Genomic DNA, 17,243 nt, shown 5'->3' on the forward strand with positions numbered 1-17,243 from the left:
ATTATTTTCTTTCATGACCATTTCTCTATAAATAGATCAATGCCACTTGAACCCTAACACACACATGCACATGAAATTATCATCCTTTTCCCACAACTCAAAAAAAGAAATCATGTCTTTCACCACAAACCCACATCGTCGCCGCCTCGCCTCAACCACCACAAGCGCAACGGTAGCTGTAGACTGCCATCAACAAGTTCGTTCATGGCGGCTCCTTCGCACCATCGTCCAACTTCTCCTCCCATCTTGTTACTGTACAATCGTAGATCCAAGTGATATTCAAGAAGACAAATCATCTCACCGCCATATCAAACCAAGAACCTCTTCCGCTTCCTCAACCGCCACAAACTCCACTTTTACCGGGACAATATTTGGTTTCCGCCGTGGCAAAGTAAACTTCTGCATCCAAGCAACAAACTCCAAAACCCTAAACCCAATCATTGTCCTCTTAGAGCTCACCGTCCCTACCGAGGTCTTAGCTCGTGAAATGCGAGGAGGCGTGCTAAGAATCGCTCTCGAATCAAACAATAATGATGGGTATGATTCACATGAAGATTTTTCTTCTTCTTCACTTCTTACAACACCTTTATGGAACATGTTTTGCAACGGTCGGAAAGTCGGATTCGCCATCAAACGGGAGCCTTCAAAAGCCTTGCTAGCCGCGTTGAAGGTCCTTACTCCGGTGGCTGAAGGAGCCGGAGTTGTTAACGGAGAAGAGATTAACCGAGATAAAAGTGATCATATGATGTACTTAAGAGCGAGTTTCAAACGAGTGTTTGGATCGTTTGATTCTGAATCTTTTCATCTCGTCGACCCCCGTGGGATTATTGGACAAGAATTAAGTATCTTCTTTTTTAGATCGTCAAAAAAATGATCTTGGATCGTTTTGTTTTCTAGCATACGGACATCAATCAGTGCACTTGCATACTATACGTTGGGATTATTTCGAGATTCATCGGTGGTTTTTTTTTTGTTCCTTTTTTACAAGTTTTCTATTAGGCAAACTGAACCGAAAAATCTATCTCGTAGTGTTTTTTAAGCTGTGCTTAATTAGATGCAAAATGTAATAAGCATAGCTTTTGATGATCTCAACTTTTGTATAGTAGTGGTGACCATGTGTTCATGTGTTTCTTATAGTGCAAAGTTTTTTAATCTTCTATATGTATATATCTTTACATTTGCTTTCTATTATTGTCAATAATTTGGCGAATAAAGTTAATAATTTTGGTTGGCAACTAAACGAAAACTGAATTATTGTATAGTTAAATTTCTTAATTCGTCTGTTATTTATAACATGCACTATATATATACTTTTACAAACGAAAATACATATATAATATCCACAATACCCACAATTCAGTTATAAAATACTGTATAGCTACTTTTTATAATGACATCATACATCATATATATATATATATTTTTATCTATGTATTCAACTGATAATATAATTTTGTTTAATTGATTAATAATACAATTTATAGTTAATGGTGACCAACCCATCAATTAAACGGGATCGCCAACTTAACTCCAAAATTTTTGTGGTCAATCCATGATGGCATGATCCATCAATAGTTTTTTTTCTTTTCCATCTCCTAAATAAAGAAAAGCTCGTACGTGGGGTTGAGGTCAACGAGGGTCGAGAGTTATCATGGTAGAATAATAAGAGTCCACGCGGCGAATCCATCACTACAAGAACACTAACAACTTTAGATTAAAATAATAATAATTTTACATAAATAGACAGAACCAGATAACTTATTAGTATTACAACATTATTCATTCGTGACTTTATTACTTTTGCTTAGAGAAAATGGCAAGCTGTTGTTGATTCCCTCTGTCTTTCCAATGTTGTTCTTTTGTTTTTAGCCACACAAAAAAAAACAATAAATCACAAACTTCTTTTCATTATTTAACTTTTACAGATCCACAATTTTTTTTTTTCAAATTTTTAAGAGAAACGAAAATCTAAGCTAAATGCATAAAATTGAGAATTATTTGATCAGGTTACTAGCTAGCGTAAGAATCGTAATACAAATAATGTAAACAGGAAGAACAAAGCATAAAAGATGAAATATCTGACAGCACACCATGTTCTGTTTTTTTTTTTTTGGTCTAGAGTAGTAACCACAATCTCAGAAACAGAGGTATAAAGATTTATAAGAAAACCCACAATCTCATAAATTTTGTTGGTTTAGCTTTTATAAGGCGTGTGGATAACTTAATAAAAAGAAAAAAGAACGTTTATTATTATATAGTCTATCAATATAACTAAATGGGCTTTGAAATTAAAGTACATGGAGGCTCTTTATTAATGGGTCCATTAGAAGAAGTTTTGACCAATTGACTTTCTGGCATACCGAAAAAACAGAACAAAATTGTAATCAAGAAAATCATATCAAATTCCCGGTTATGTTCACCCAGGTTTAATGATTTGCCAATGGAAATCATAACCGGAAACTTGCGTCTTGTTTTGTTTGTTGGCTTCTTGTTGTTGGATCGGGTCGATTGGTATATATCCTAATTCCTAAAGAGAATGGCCTATGGAAATAATCTTCCCTTCACGGTGATATTGACATCATCAAGCCATCTCAATCTTCATCCTAATCATCCCATTGCTCAGAAACTGTGCAAAGATTCTACTGAGAGTCCTTAGGATTTTTGTCGCAAACACTCAGCACTACTCTTCATCTCTTTGTTTCAGCTGATTCAGACAAGACGATGCAAGGGTAAAGCCATGTCTTTCACTTTCTCTTTCTCCTTAGGCCATGTCTTCAATCTGCCGTCTGGTCCATAGTAGATGATGCAAACCTCAATCGCACAGAGAACTGAAAGCTCGTAATTGCTTTCTTGAAGATGGTCTTAAGTCTGTTTGTTAAACTTGTTGAATTACAAGACGAAGAAGACGAAGCTTGCTTCATCGTGATTTTTCCTTGATTCAGCAGCAAGAAATTAGGGTTTTTTTTCCTCCTGAGAGAACACGAAGAAGAAGAATTATGAAACTGGAAGGTGAAAACATTGTGAACTCAATAGTCAATACTATATAGATGTCTTGGTGCCTACGGGAACACGCGTCGCGTGAAGAGGTGCGCCTAAGATTTCTATTCGTTTTCCAATTTTTTGCATAGATTTCCTTAATTAATGTCTCGATGGTGAAGACGAAAAAGGAATGTTTAATTAGCCTCTCGATGGCACACTGTCCACAGCTGTAAACTAAAAAGATTTGATTGAGAAAATATAGATTCGATTGTGTTATTAATTGTGCAACAAAAATTTGGAAAATTAAGTTTCTAATAATAAGTCACTTTGTTCACAGGAAAATTACCATACAAAACGCATCACTTTTCGTATTGTCGATACCTTTGCTATTATTTATTGTTGCATTTATTAGTCAAAAAAATACACAATAAGTGGGAATGTGGAAGTAGACAAATGTAGTAACCATAGCTTGCCTTATTATAGACACAACCATATATAAAACAGTACAATTAGTGTCAGATTGATAACGACGATCCAATAGTAGCAAACCAAAAATCACGAATTTTCAACTCACAACTAGCAAATTTCGATTCTTCGTTAGATGAAAAGTACCCATCATATAAAACGACATTGTGATTGGCAATCACATAAAAATATAAATGATTTGTCTCATTATATTTAGATAGTAAAATATTAAGGTTTTATCAAACGATCAAGAAAGATAATATTCTTCTTTGTTATGTCCCAATATATTGTTCTCAATCGCGCTATGCGGTTTTGAGTATTTGTTTTTTTCTTTCTTCACCACTCCCTTCTCCTCACAATGTAAAGTTAGTCAGACGACACTTAGGTCCACTTTTTATGTTTGAAACAAGTGAGGAATATTACACACAAGAATCAAAATAGTGGCTTTGTTTTTTTTTTTGGTCAAACATACGATATTTTATTTCTTAATTAGGGTTCAATACACATAAAGCCCCCTTTACAAAAGCATCAGCTTGTTGATTAAGATTCCTAGGCAAGAAATTGAAAGAAACAGAGAGAAATTGAGAAGATAGTGATAGGATATTATGTAAAATCCCATGGAGTTTCTTGGATTGGATCTCCCGGTTGAGGGCTTTAACAAGATTTAACGAGTCTGAAGCAAAGATGATGTTGGTGAAATCCGATTCAATTGCAACTCTCATTGTTGCCAAAGTTGCTAGAGCTTCGGCCATCAACGGTGGTTTAATTTTAATATTTTATATTGGAAACATATTATTAACTGTTAATGAAAAAGGGTTTTGTTTAGCAAGCTAACTATTATAATTTTATATGTTGGCTTCGTGATGTATTTTATAAAGGAAGATTCTCAAAATAGCACCAAAATAAGTTTTTATTTCAAACTTAGCACAACATCTCTAAAATTCCAAAAATAGCACTAATTAATCTCTTAAAGTTAAATCTTAAATTCAAAATACTAAACCCTACCCATCAAAACTATACCCTAAATGTGAAATTGAGAACCCAAACATAAAAAAAAAACAAATTCTAAAAATTAATTTTAAACATTTTAATATGTTAAATAGTGCTATTTTTGAAAATTTATAGAATGTGTGCTATAGTTATTCATAAAACTTGATTTAGTGCTATTTTAAGGTATTTTTCTTTTATAAATTAATTGCAGATTTGAAATGGCTTTATATATTTGATATATGTTTGTTTACCCTTATTAGTCAAACGTGGCAGATTTGAGAAGTAAAATAAGAGATTTCATGACGATATATAAAAGCGTAAAATTTGGTGAAAAGTATAATAACGTAGTTGATCTTAGTATTAGTTAAATTGGATCGATATCTGTTTTTTTTTAATTGTGTACATGTCAACTGTGAACCACAAAATCAGCAATGAATTGAGGTTTCTAATTACTAATTTAACTACACGATGGTACGTAGGGTCGTTTTGTGCTAAGTCTGATCACAAAACTTCCCAATTAGGAGACGCCAGCTGTACTAATATTAGTAATTATTCAATTCGTGTACGTTGGTTTCTAGCTAGGGCTTCATTTCTCACATATAGTAAACGTCGCAAAAACTTGATTAGTATATCTATCCAAGATTAATAAAATAAATAAAACCAACAGGACCCAATTTATAAATATGAGCATAAAAATGACTTTTGTGTATACATAGCCATTAACCTCTCAATTTTCTTGGTTGCGTTCGTGTAGTTTTGGCTTTCACTTATGGAAACATCCTTAAGCTACGATATCTTGGATTTCATACAAAACATCGTCGTTTCCAAGTCACAGCAAAATTCCCTTTCTTCCTCTTCTTATTCATCGACAGTCTCTTGCTCCGTAACAGAGCAACAACAATCTCACTCAACTCATAAGTTAGCTTCTCTGAGACCACGAGGTGGTTCGAGTGATCATGACTACGTACCATCGCGGAAGAGGACAAGGAGAACGACAAGTGATAAAAAGATAGAAGATGTAGAGAACCAAAGGATGAATCACATTGCCGTCGAACGTAACCGGAGAAGACAGATGAATCATTTTATCTCTGTCCTCAAATCTATGATGCCTCTCTCTTATTCTCAACCTGTGAGTTTCCTTCTATCTTCTTTTTAGCTCTGCTAATTAGTACACTACTTTCGTTTTTCACGTTTTCATTTTACTAATTTATCATGTAATTTTGTTTTAAGATCTAGGATTAAAACATTATTCCGGTGCATACAATTTCATAAACTATTGAACTATATAAGTAGATTTTAATTTGAATTAAGGCTATCAAATGCACCCGAAAACTTTATTCAGCTCTTAATGTTCAATTATTATATGTTTTCCGCGATCATTAATATCAAATACAACTATATATACGAGCTAATAAATAATTTGTGATTTTCCGTTTATATTATTAACAGAATGACCAAGCATCAATCATAGAAGGGACCATCAACTATCTGAAGAAGCTAGAACAACTTCTTCATTCACTCGAAGCACAATTAAAAGCTCGTAAACCTAATCGATCACCAAACAAATTCTCCAACTTCTTCATGTTCCCTCAATACTCCACCGCCACTACTGCCTCCTCCTTCTCCTCTAGCCACAAGACAGTTGCTGACGTGGAGGTTACAATGGTAGAAAGACATGCCAACATTAAAGTGTTAACAAAGACACAGCCAAGATTGCTCTTCAAGCTGATCAATGAGTTTTACTCTTTAGGTTTAAGTACTCTACATCTCAACTTAATAACTGCTAATGAAATGTCTCTCTTCACTATTGGCGTCAAGGTAATTAATTTTCCTTCTCTTCTATTTTTTTTTTGTGGGAAATATTAGATAATAATGATAACAGGATTTGTCGGTTTAACATAAACGTTTATACAGTATTGTTAGACCTATTGTTTTTAAGCATCGACTTTTTTATATCCTTAAATAATTGGTTTATCTGGATTAGGTAGAGGCGAATTGTCAATTGACTCCTTCAATTAATGATGTCGCAAATGCGGTGCATGAAGTCGTTAGAAGAATTCACAAGGAAAGTTGAAATTTTATCACAATTATAAAATAATCTCTTGTAATATAATCAGTACCCATGGCCATAAGTCAACAAGTGTGTATAGGCTTTAAATTTCATCTTTTAAAAATTTCATACAAATCTAAATAAAGTTATACTAGTAGACTCTTCTTAAAAGTACATATATAAATATACTACAGACTGGGAAAACCGGTTTGATTTTATACTCCCTCCGTTTTAAAATATAGGATGTTTTTAATAAAGCACGCAGATTAAGAAGTTTTTATTTTTAACAAGTTCAACTAATCAGAAACAATACTGCATAATATAAAATATTAAACTAATTTAAAGTTATATAGAAACTTGAAAATATTTTATATTATAAAACAAAAAATTTCTTTAAAACATTTTATATTTTGAATCGAAGGGAGTATTATGCAAGAACGAAGTTTTACGTATACGGTTCACACGTGGGCCTTGTATTGTAACGTATTGGGCCTTCCAGCTTAACCAGACGCGGATGAGATTCAGTTTGGGAAAACCGGAGCTTCTTTCTACGAGGAAACACTTGTACCGGTGGCCGAAACATCTGAAGGAAAGCAAAAATACTAAAATAGAACCCAAAAAGCCCAATGATTTACAGATCTTCTCCAATGTCAAATCTAACGTTTTAATATTATTTCGATGGCTAATATAAATGATGCGATTTTGAAATTTTTGTGATTGATCAATTTCATGTCGTGATCAATGTTTCTAGAAGAGAAAAAACATCAAGAATCTAGTGGAATTAGTTGCTTTCATAGGATATATAACCAGCTCATCGACCAAACTCCCTATTATTAAAAGATTATATTTTAAAAATGAAACACCAAACCTCTTTTACTTTAGGCTTTTCAATTTTAAGATTTTAGATGGATACGTACGAAATCATCATGTCAGTATGTCACTATATAAATGGCTAAACTTTTACTAATATATGAATATTAACATAAAGTCTCAACTCCAAGAACCTTTTTCTTTATTTTCCACCTTGCTTTTATGCTTTTTTCGTTTGTTAATTATATGTCAAAACAAAAAATCTACGTTCATTTCTTAAACTATTTTTTTTTTCTTAAACTAATTTTCTTTTGTAATAAAATTGTATTGTTAGGTTCTGAAACACTTGCTTAAGTAAAACCTACTTTGCTATATACATATACATAATTGTATTAAAATTTGTTATCAATGATGAATTAAATGTTTGTTGTATTACAAATTATTGAATTTAGAGATCTAGGTTATACGGAAATTTTTAATTCATAAAAGCCGAAGTTATTATGATCTTCATTACAAAAGTTATTGTTAAAGGATTTTGTTTTGTTTTGTATATATTCTAAATATAAATTTACTAAAATACTATGGCCGGACAAAAATAATACGTTTTGTTTTGTAGTAAATGGGCAAAGATCGTTACAGAGACAAACAGCTATCTCATCAAAGCTCTGTCGCCTTTCCCATTACTGGATTTAAAAGTATTTTGTAGTTTGTGAATATCCTTTGTACACCACATACTTTTCTCCCATATATTATTATATTAACACTACAATACATACATGTCTGTGTACAACTATTAACTAAAAATGTTTACTTTTTTTTTTTGTGCAAAATGTTTACACAACTAAAAATATAAACTAAAAATGTTTACATGTCAGCAAATGTGACGAGGAAACAAAAGTATATCATTACATAATTTTACTTTACATCCCGCTTGGGTTAAATATGATGCGACTTTTATCATGAATATGATCATTAACCAATTAAAGATGTAAATACGTCTTTTTCTTCTTCTTTTTTTGGTGTGCAAATGATGTAAATACTTCTTAAAGAAAAAACATTGGACCAATACATGTGTATCAATTTTTAATATACATGTCGATCAATATATGTGTGTGAAGTCGTTATTTAAACGGTAACAACTTATGTTTGATCAAAAAAAAAAAAAAAAAAAAACGGTAACAACTTATAAAACACACATACGCTTTTTAACACAAAATTATTAACACACGTAAATTTTTAAATCATAAAAGTTTCACATATTACAACCACTAGACTACAAAACATGTCATTTTGAAATTTGCTATTTTTACGTTATTTTATAAAATCGTTAATATCATATGAAAAATGTGCTTCAAAGTTTGGAAAATGTCTATCGTGATATTTCAATACCGACAGTCGGGTTGTAACTTGTAACTCGAGTTAATATGTCATCTAAATAAATGACAACAGAAATAGATAAAATTTACGAATATGAATGCCACTATAAATGTAAGTAATTAGCGTTTGGGGAAGAAAAAAAATGTTGACCCACATTTTAAAATCTTTTATGTTAAAGCAAAATCAATTTGCATGGCCAACTACTGGACCGACTTCTATTCAACTTTTTTTTATATAGTATTGCTTTGCGTGTATCTTCGATATATATAACACCCATGACCCATGTCTATATTAATTGTATTAAAATTGAATGGTTGGTCCAGTGTATTAATACTACGATTGATTATGACATTTTAATTGGAAAATATCAACTCTACTGTAGAGAGTCCATTTCGACCATATATACCTTGATCTATAGACGGTTTGTTCACAGTGAATTTGGTAAATAACATACTATTATCATCTTTTTTTGGCACATGTGACGTTATTTTATATAATAATATATTTTTATATAGATGTGTAATTAATCATAAGCACTAACTTCTAATTAACAAATTAGAATCAGTGTAAGAAATGACCTCTTTTTTTTAAAAAAAAAAGAAAAAAATAACATGTAAAATACGTGTAGTGAATTGTTGACAAAAAAAGAAAATATATACGTATAGTGAATTTGTGAAGTTTTGCATTTGCAAATTCCTATTTTCGGACTCAACCCTTTTTGTCCTTTTTTTTTTTGGTGTGTCAACAACTCATCAACGCTTTATCATTGGGTTGTAATTACTCTTTCTTCAGTTAAATCACCAACAAACAAGAACTACAAGTGAGAGAACGAAGTACAGAAAGCCATATTTTGGGAGTCCACATTTGTTCTATTAGTCATATATATATATTGAAATATCTTTTAATATAAAATATAAAACAATTTAATCAACAACAAATAGTTACTACATCAAATTAATTGAACTCTAAAAGAGAAAATAATCAAAAACACTAGTAATAGAAACAGAGGAAACATACTTAAAATTAATTAGAAATTAAACTAGTGATTACGATTAATTTAATTTAATGAATGAATCTTAACCGGCTCCAAAGTAGCCGAGCTGAAACCTATGGGGAATATGGCATCATTTAGATCCTGGATCAGACTCCCTCATAAGTTGTTTTTTGCATTTAATTATATATATAATTTTTCGTAAATTAAAAAATCGCCCGAAATTCTTGAAATAACTCAAAGATGAAAGATATCTCCAACACTCCCCCTAGGGTTAACCTGTCGTCTTATTTAAAACCCGGAGATGGAGTGAGAAGCCATCTCTCTCTCTCTCCCCCTCTCTCTTACAAATTTGGATTTCTCGGGAAACACAAAAAACAAAAATCATAAAGAACTTTGAAATCTCTCCCGAGGAATTAAAAGTCTGTATTCTCTTGGTGGGCATTAGTAGATGAATATTTCTGGGTATTATTATTAGTGAATTCTCTGTTTCCATCTTGGAATGAATATATAGTGTACACACAGAGCAAAGATTCTTCTTCTTTGGAGAAGAAGCAAATGAGAGAAGAGAGAGGACCGTTTCTTCATGTATTGGTCGTATAGATAGATATATCTTTATCAATAACGATCGATCTAGGCCATTTCAGTACAAACTTTTTGTTTCCTTTTTTCTTCAGCAATTTTACGATCTCAATAGTTCCCAACCAAACAAGATGAAGAGATCACGTGGAAGCTCCGATTCTTTGGCCGGTTTCTTACCAATTCGCCATTCTACAACAGGTAAACAAACAAAAAAGATTCTTATTATACAATTCTGAAACTGCAATTGTTATATCTTTGATGTTCATTAGCTTAATACTAACTTGAAACGTACAATTAACTATAAGACTGAATTTTTATTATAATTGTGTTTTATTTAATTTAATAATTTTAAGTAAAGATGTGTTTTAATTTATTTTTCTGACAATTCATACTATCGAGACGTTATCCTGACAAACGTTTTGTGATTTTACTCATGACATCATAAATATTCCATTATTTGATTGAAATTATCCGTTCATGGGATTGGTTTAAGTATATAAAAACTACTGTTCTGTATTGTTTTTAATGTAGTACCGTGATTTAATGATTTTATCAGACAAACAAATAAGTCCAAGACCAACAAACACGGGCTTTCTCTATTCCGGCGCCGGAGACTACTCTCAGATGTTCGACGCTTTAGACGACGACGGGAGTCTAGACGACATGGGAGGCGTTGGACACGCGTCTTCCACTGCCGCGGAGAAAAAACGGAGGTTGAGTGTAGAGCAAGTGAAAGCGTTAGAGAAGAATTTTGAGATTGATAACAAGCTAGAGCCGGAGAGGAAAGTGAAGCTGGCTCAAGAACTTGGGTTGCAGCCGCGACAAGTCGCGATCTGGTTTCAGAACCGCCGTGCTCGGTGGAAGACAAAGCAGCTTGAACGTGATTACGGCGTTCTTAAGTCAAACTTTGATGCACTCAAACGCAGCCGCGACTCGCTTCAACGCGATAACGATTCTCTCCTTGGACAGGTATAAGCATATTTTATTTAGTGTATATGTTAAGAGAGTTTGATGATAAGCTTAGCTAAACTTAGAGATGATCCAACTCTGCAGATTAAAGAGCTCAGAGCAAAACTTAAGGTGGATGGGGTCAATGGTGTAGAAGAGAACGGGGTTGTCAAAGCGGCGGATGCAAATCAGACGACGGTGGTGATGGCTAATAATGAAGTCTTAGAGCTAAACCACCGTCCTCCGCCACCGCATATTCCTACGGAAGCTCCAGCTCCGACGTCGGAGCTCGCGTACGAAATGTTTACCATTTTTCCACGGACCGAAAGCTTCAGCGAAGATCCTGCCGATAGCAGTGACGACTCGAGCGCGGTGTTGAACGAAGAGTATAGTCCCACGACCGTTGAAGCGGCGGGTGCAGTGGCGGCAACGATGATGGGTTGTTTCAGCCAGTTCTTAAAGATGGAAGAGCATGAAGATCTGTTCAGTGGAGAGGAAGCTTGCAAGTTGTTTGCGGACAATGAACAATGGTATTGCTCCGATCAGTGGAATTCGTAAAATATGTGGGGGTAGAAATTGAAAAACATAGGAAAATGGAGGGGGCTATGTATAAATATTTCTGAAGGTCGGAAAATGAATTACCCAAAATGTTGGGGTCTTCTTAGTTGTGAAAGTGGGGACATGACGCGAGATGGTAAAAAACCGAGAGATCACGTGCGGTTTCATGCACGTGCGGCCGTAATCTTTTCGATGTTGAAGAGACATGACAAAAAAAAAAATGTCTGAAATTATCGGGAATGAATAAAAATAAAATGTGACGAAATAATTTTTTTCGTTTATTTATACTATTGTTTTTGAATAATTACTTACGGGGTGAATCTATGAATGTGATGATAAATCAGAAAATCTTTAAATTCCGATTATGAGCACACTATAGTAACGACTTTTTTTTTTTTCCCTCGTTGTCTGTTCATGATCACGACTACGCACTACTCAAAAGATTCTAAACTCTGTAGTTTACCTGACATTTTTCTTACCTTGATGTTATGTGAAAGTCTTATTACAGAAACAGAAATGTGTCTTGACTTTTGAAAAATGTTACATCATTTTTTTTTTCTGTCATTGATTTCTTTCAAAAGTCGAGATGATACGATTGCTAATAAGAACTGATTCTTTCGAGATTAAGACTGCTCTAAATTTGACTATTTGAGATGTCGATTTGATAAGATAAATCAACCAATTATTTCCTGTTAACCCCAAAATATTATAGTATGGCTTTGAATTGGGAGTAGGAAAATGAGTGGTTCTTCCTTCCTGGTGTAAATGAAAAAAAAAAGTGAAGGGAACACATGTAAATAAGAAATTCTTGTCTTTTAGTAAAAAAAGTGAATGAACCACTTTTATATAGATATGAAGGTGTTTCAAGTGAATGAACCACTTTTAACATTGATGTAGTTTTATTTTAGTAAATGAAAAGTTTCCTACCTTTATGCTTTTGACTAAATTAGTTATAATTTTAATTAATCATAATGTTAGGATGTTTTTAGTTGTTAATTAATAAGGAAATCAATTTAATTAATAAGGAAATCAATAGAATTAAAAACTTTTATACATGGCTCATAACCTGTAATTTATATATATTTGAAAAGTATCTCTATATATGTAAACGTAAATTTAAATTTTTATAATAATCTATAGTAATGCTGTTGTAGTTATTTTTTTTACTTATGTGAAAGAAATGCTAGTAAATTTTTTTATTATATATATCATGTTTTCTAATTATGTTTTTATTTTATAACATAGAGATTTAACAGGTTTGTAATTATGTTTTTCTTTTATAAAATAGAGACCTAAGTATGTTAATAAAACAATATTATGAATAAAAATTTAACAGCAAATAAGGTTTGTAAACTTTTAGTGAGGAAAAGTTATAATTGTATATGTATAATATTTTTATGTTTTTGACTAAGGTTTATAATTGTATATGTATAATATTATAAATGTTTATACCATCGACATATATTATATATATACACAATTATATAAGATTTATGATTCATGTCTACACACTAATGTAATACAAAATTATAAAAAAAACTCAAATTTAGTATGTAAAAATAATTAATATTCATATAATACAATATTAATTAGAATCTACTTATGAAAAATTAAATACTAATTTTAAAATTGAAATATATTATTTTAAATTTGTACAGTACTTTGAACCACTTTTACCATTCAAACATAAATTTTAAACCGCTTGATCCACTAGATCCACACTTGTTTCACTAGATCCGCTAAATCCACTTTTTCCGCTTGATCCGCTAGATATGCTAGATCTGCTACGCCTGATACACTATCTCCATTCGTAGCCTATTTCTGAATTATGATCGACAATACTTTTTAATCGGTCCAAACTTATTGGTTCATTACTGACGTCTTTCTGTGTTTTTACTGTCAATGGTTCATTACTGAATTTGTAGAGTTTTTTTGAGAATCTTTAGGTTAGTCGATTATTATTTGGCTATTATAAGTTTTGAATTTTGTTTTGATATAGAATAAGTTTTGATTTACTGCTTTGTAATTAGGAAAAATTTCATAACGCTGATCACACCTTGTTTGTGGAAATAATGACAAACGTGAAACGTTCAACGTTCGAATCATAGAGAAAGGAAAAAGATAACGTTCAAATATTTTATTTTGAAAATATATTCACAGCATAAGGACATGGAGATGAAAACATGAAAAGCCGAGCCACATAATTTGATCTCCCTAAATATCCGCGTTTGTTTCTAGCCGTTCCTTTTTCTCCTTTTGTTTACTTGCTTTTTCATTACCTAAAGCCATTTTTAATTTGCCTTTTTGCTGCAACAAAAGTCTGTATACTGTTTGTTTATTCAAATACAATGTTTCCGTCCGCCGATCTCCTTTATACGTACATATATATATATATATTGATTAGTTAGTATATAAAGATAATGCTCAACTTCTAACTATTTTACTCGTGGAAGTGGAACTATGAAATGAGATTGTTTTACGATAACAAACTAGCTGTAAATAATAGGTATACCTAATTCCTAAGTTTCATTAGTTATTACCATTTTTTCACCGGTTCAAAAAGATTATCGTACAAAAAACTGGCAGTGTAGTATGTCATGTTTCATTAATTCTTTTTTGTTTTTGTTTGTTTTTGGACCATGCATGCATTAATCACATTTACCGCTTAGTGATATCGATTGTGAGTTTTGTGACATAGTCATTGTCATACAACGTTACAAATGGAAACCACTCACTAACTATATATATCTCCCAAAAGAGTCATTTTTTTCGTATTAGATTCGTGTCTATCTTCAATTTAGTTATCAGTCTTATCGGTTGATGTTGTTTTTTGATCTTTCATATCTTTATTTTTGTTTTCTTTGCTCAACAAGTTCTTCATAACCACCATTATATTAAAAATGAAACTGTCACAAAATAAAATTAAAAAGAGCAAAAATGTCAGACAAGACGAAGTAGAGAGATGGTGCACATGGGATTTTGTTGAGAGGGTTACAGAAACAGAAAAAAAACATTAGTTTCAGTCAGGAAGGTTTTATCTCCATGCGGCGATCCCACTGGATCTCAAGACGTGTCAGCCGTACACGTGTTAGATTTTGCACGAGATCTAGTTTGGTGAAGACGCAAAAGCTGTGGTAGGGGCCCAAGTAAAGCCCACAAGACTTTTGCGCTGTCGCTTTCAGACAAAGACATTGGTGGAGAGCCATGTGAGTAGGTCCCACATTACATCGAACACGTCACTTTAAACGCCGTCGCGTCACCGTTTGTTTTTTTACACCTCCACCTTTCGCAGTCTTCATTAAAAAATTGTATATATATTTTCACGGTAATGGTTAATAACATATGCACGTGTATATAATCATTTACCGCCATCAAAAAAAAAAAAAGGTTGGTCAACAAAATAAGTTTATTCAAAATCTTAGCTTGATTATAGAAAAGTTTGACAATAAGAGAGAAAAAAACAGTTTTGTGAAACTTTACAATATAGAAGATGTTGGCACAAAAGTAAAAGATAGAGAAAGTTAAAAGTATTGGGTAAGAAACTAATCCATAGTATTTGTTTTAAAGCAGCTTATTTAATAAAACTCAACTGGGATTAACTAAGTAATATGGGAAGGAATTTCACTTAATAACAAATAATTATAAAGTTGTTCAGGTCGACTTCCACTATCTATCATTCATCTTTTTAGCAACAAAATATACGCACTACAATAAAATAAAATAAACATAACTAATTATGAATGGTAACTATGATTGGCTGTCTGATAATTAATAAATTAAGGTTATAAGCCGAGGGAATAATTGATCATTAGTTTACACTCGGGGTGACATGCTCCACTCTGTCTAAACAGCGATAATGTTGTAGTTTTAGGGCATCTTTGCTCCTTTTCTTTTTTCTTTCCCACTTTTGTTGTTCTTAGCTTAAATTTGCTCTATAGATATTTTGATTAATCTGTGTTGTTTGATTGAAGTTGGAGCATGCATGCATGCACAACTATTGTATTAGTTAATTACAAATTGTAGTACTCATATATATTAATATATATGCTATTATTTTATCGTATTGTTCCTCTTACATTGAATTGGACGCGTACTCGTAGGCATATCTATGGATGCGCGCGGCCAAAAGACTAAAGGTACTAAAGAAAGATCACCGCTATACCGGTTATGATTTGGAAATTTATCTGCAAATTGTAATTATTAATACAATTATCCCTTTAATTATAGCTTTATAATTTGATACGATTTCACCCTAGGCTAAGACGAATGGCGTATCAAAGTTTTTTTTATCTTTTGCTCGTCTCACTTATAAGATATTGTATATTTCTAACTCAATGCGATGCTTTTGTTTTGCGTCAATCAAACAAAATATCATAGAAAAGATAAAATATCAAATTTAAATATTGGAAGTGGGTTTTACTCTACTGTTTGTTTCATTTATGTGAATTCCTCCAAGTTGTACTAGTCCAGTAAATCTATATTATATAAAGTGAGTTTTACTCTACTGTTTGTTTCATTTATGTGAATTCCAAGTTGTACTAGTCCAGTAAATCTATATTATATAGTCTTTCTGAGTGATAATCATTTTTCATGACAATTTGAAGCAAATATATGATATATAACTCGTCTTTAATTTTTTAATAAGAAATAAAAGTCTCACTAACCAATACAACAAGAAAACAGAAAAGTTATGGTTTTGGTACAGGGTTCATAATATTATATCTCTGGAATAAAATTAAAATAATAAGAGAGATTCTAATTTTTGGGTCGAGAATTTTGTGTAATACCAACTTGATGCTGCCCAAGTTCCCAACCATGCATGTGCACTTACACCCCTAGGATATATGCTGTTTCCTCATTTTTATTTAAAAACATTTTAGTATCGGGATATAAATTTAATATTAATCGGAGAGCTAAAACCCTGGAATAACTGAGTTCAGCGAGAAATATAAATATTATTTTTAGTTTAGTTTTTTTCTTTTATAAAAAAGATCATGATCAGATTCTTCATATCTGTGAAATTGGAAATTGCAGTCAATTTTACCATCTGATTAATTACGTTGTTTTTTACAATAAATTATTAATACAATTATTCTAACGATCATATCTATCAAGAATGCGATTTCCAAATTCAAAACTTATTCGTTTAAGAACATCTTGTTCTTTGTTTACAGATTAGCAAATTATAAAACATTAAAAACAAAAAAAAAAATGAAAATCCCATAACGGGACGTTGTAGAGATCCAGAAAGAAACAAGCTAGGCTTTTGTCATGTCACCACCAAGAGGGACCCAAGATTCATCCGTCAGCCAAAGTTGACCACTTCTCTTCTCACGTAAGCAGCACTAATCCCATTCATTCGCCCTTTCCATATGCCTCGGAGTTTATAACTATACGAATACTCTGACTCTGACTCACGCGCACGGCTTATCCAATTTGGCCGTTGATCCACAGGCTCGGCTCAAATCCTTTTTATGGATGGAGCTAGATAAT

General features: G+C 32.2%; 3 protein-coding genes across 3 annotated transcripts; all 3 read left to right on the forward strand.

The window, feature by feature from the left end:
- LOC104727202 (protein MIZU-KUSSEI 1-like) lies at window positions 79-1,144 on the forward strand. The gene has a single exon (XM_010446235.1). The coding sequence runs from the start codon at window positions 113-115 to the stop codon at window positions 872-874; it is 762 nt and encodes a 253-aa protein (XP_010444537.1). The 5' UTR covers window positions 79-112; the 3' UTR covers window positions 875-1,144.
- Window positions 3,048-6,638, forward strand: LOC104727203 (transcription factor bHLH99-like). The gene is made up of 4 exons (XM_010446236.2): window positions 3,048-3,086; window positions 5,189-5,563; window positions 5,884-6,252; window positions 6,419-6,638. Exons 1-4 carry the CDS (start codon window positions 3,048-3,050, stop codon window positions 6,506-6,508), a joined length of 873 nt encoding a protein of 290 aa, XP_010444538.2. The 3' UTR covers window positions 6,509-6,638.
- On the forward strand, window positions 9,948-11,971 carry LOC104727204 (homeobox-leucine zipper protein ATHB-5-like). The gene is made up of 3 exons (XM_010446238.2): window positions 9,948-10,442; window positions 10,801-11,213; window positions 11,298-11,971. The coding sequence occupies exons 1-3, from the start codon at window positions 10,376-10,378 to the stop codon at window positions 11,748-11,750; spliced, it is 933 nt and encodes a 310-aa protein (XP_010444540.1). The 5' UTR covers window positions 9,948-10,375; the 3' UTR covers window positions 11,751-11,971.

This window comes from Camelina sativa, chromosome 11 (genome assembly GCF_000633955.1).
Source record: "Camelina sativa cultivar DH55 chromosome 11, Cs, whole genome shotgun sequence".
NCBI lineage: Eukaryota > Viridiplantae > Streptophyta > Magnoliopsida > Brassicales > Brassicaceae > Camelina > Camelina sativa.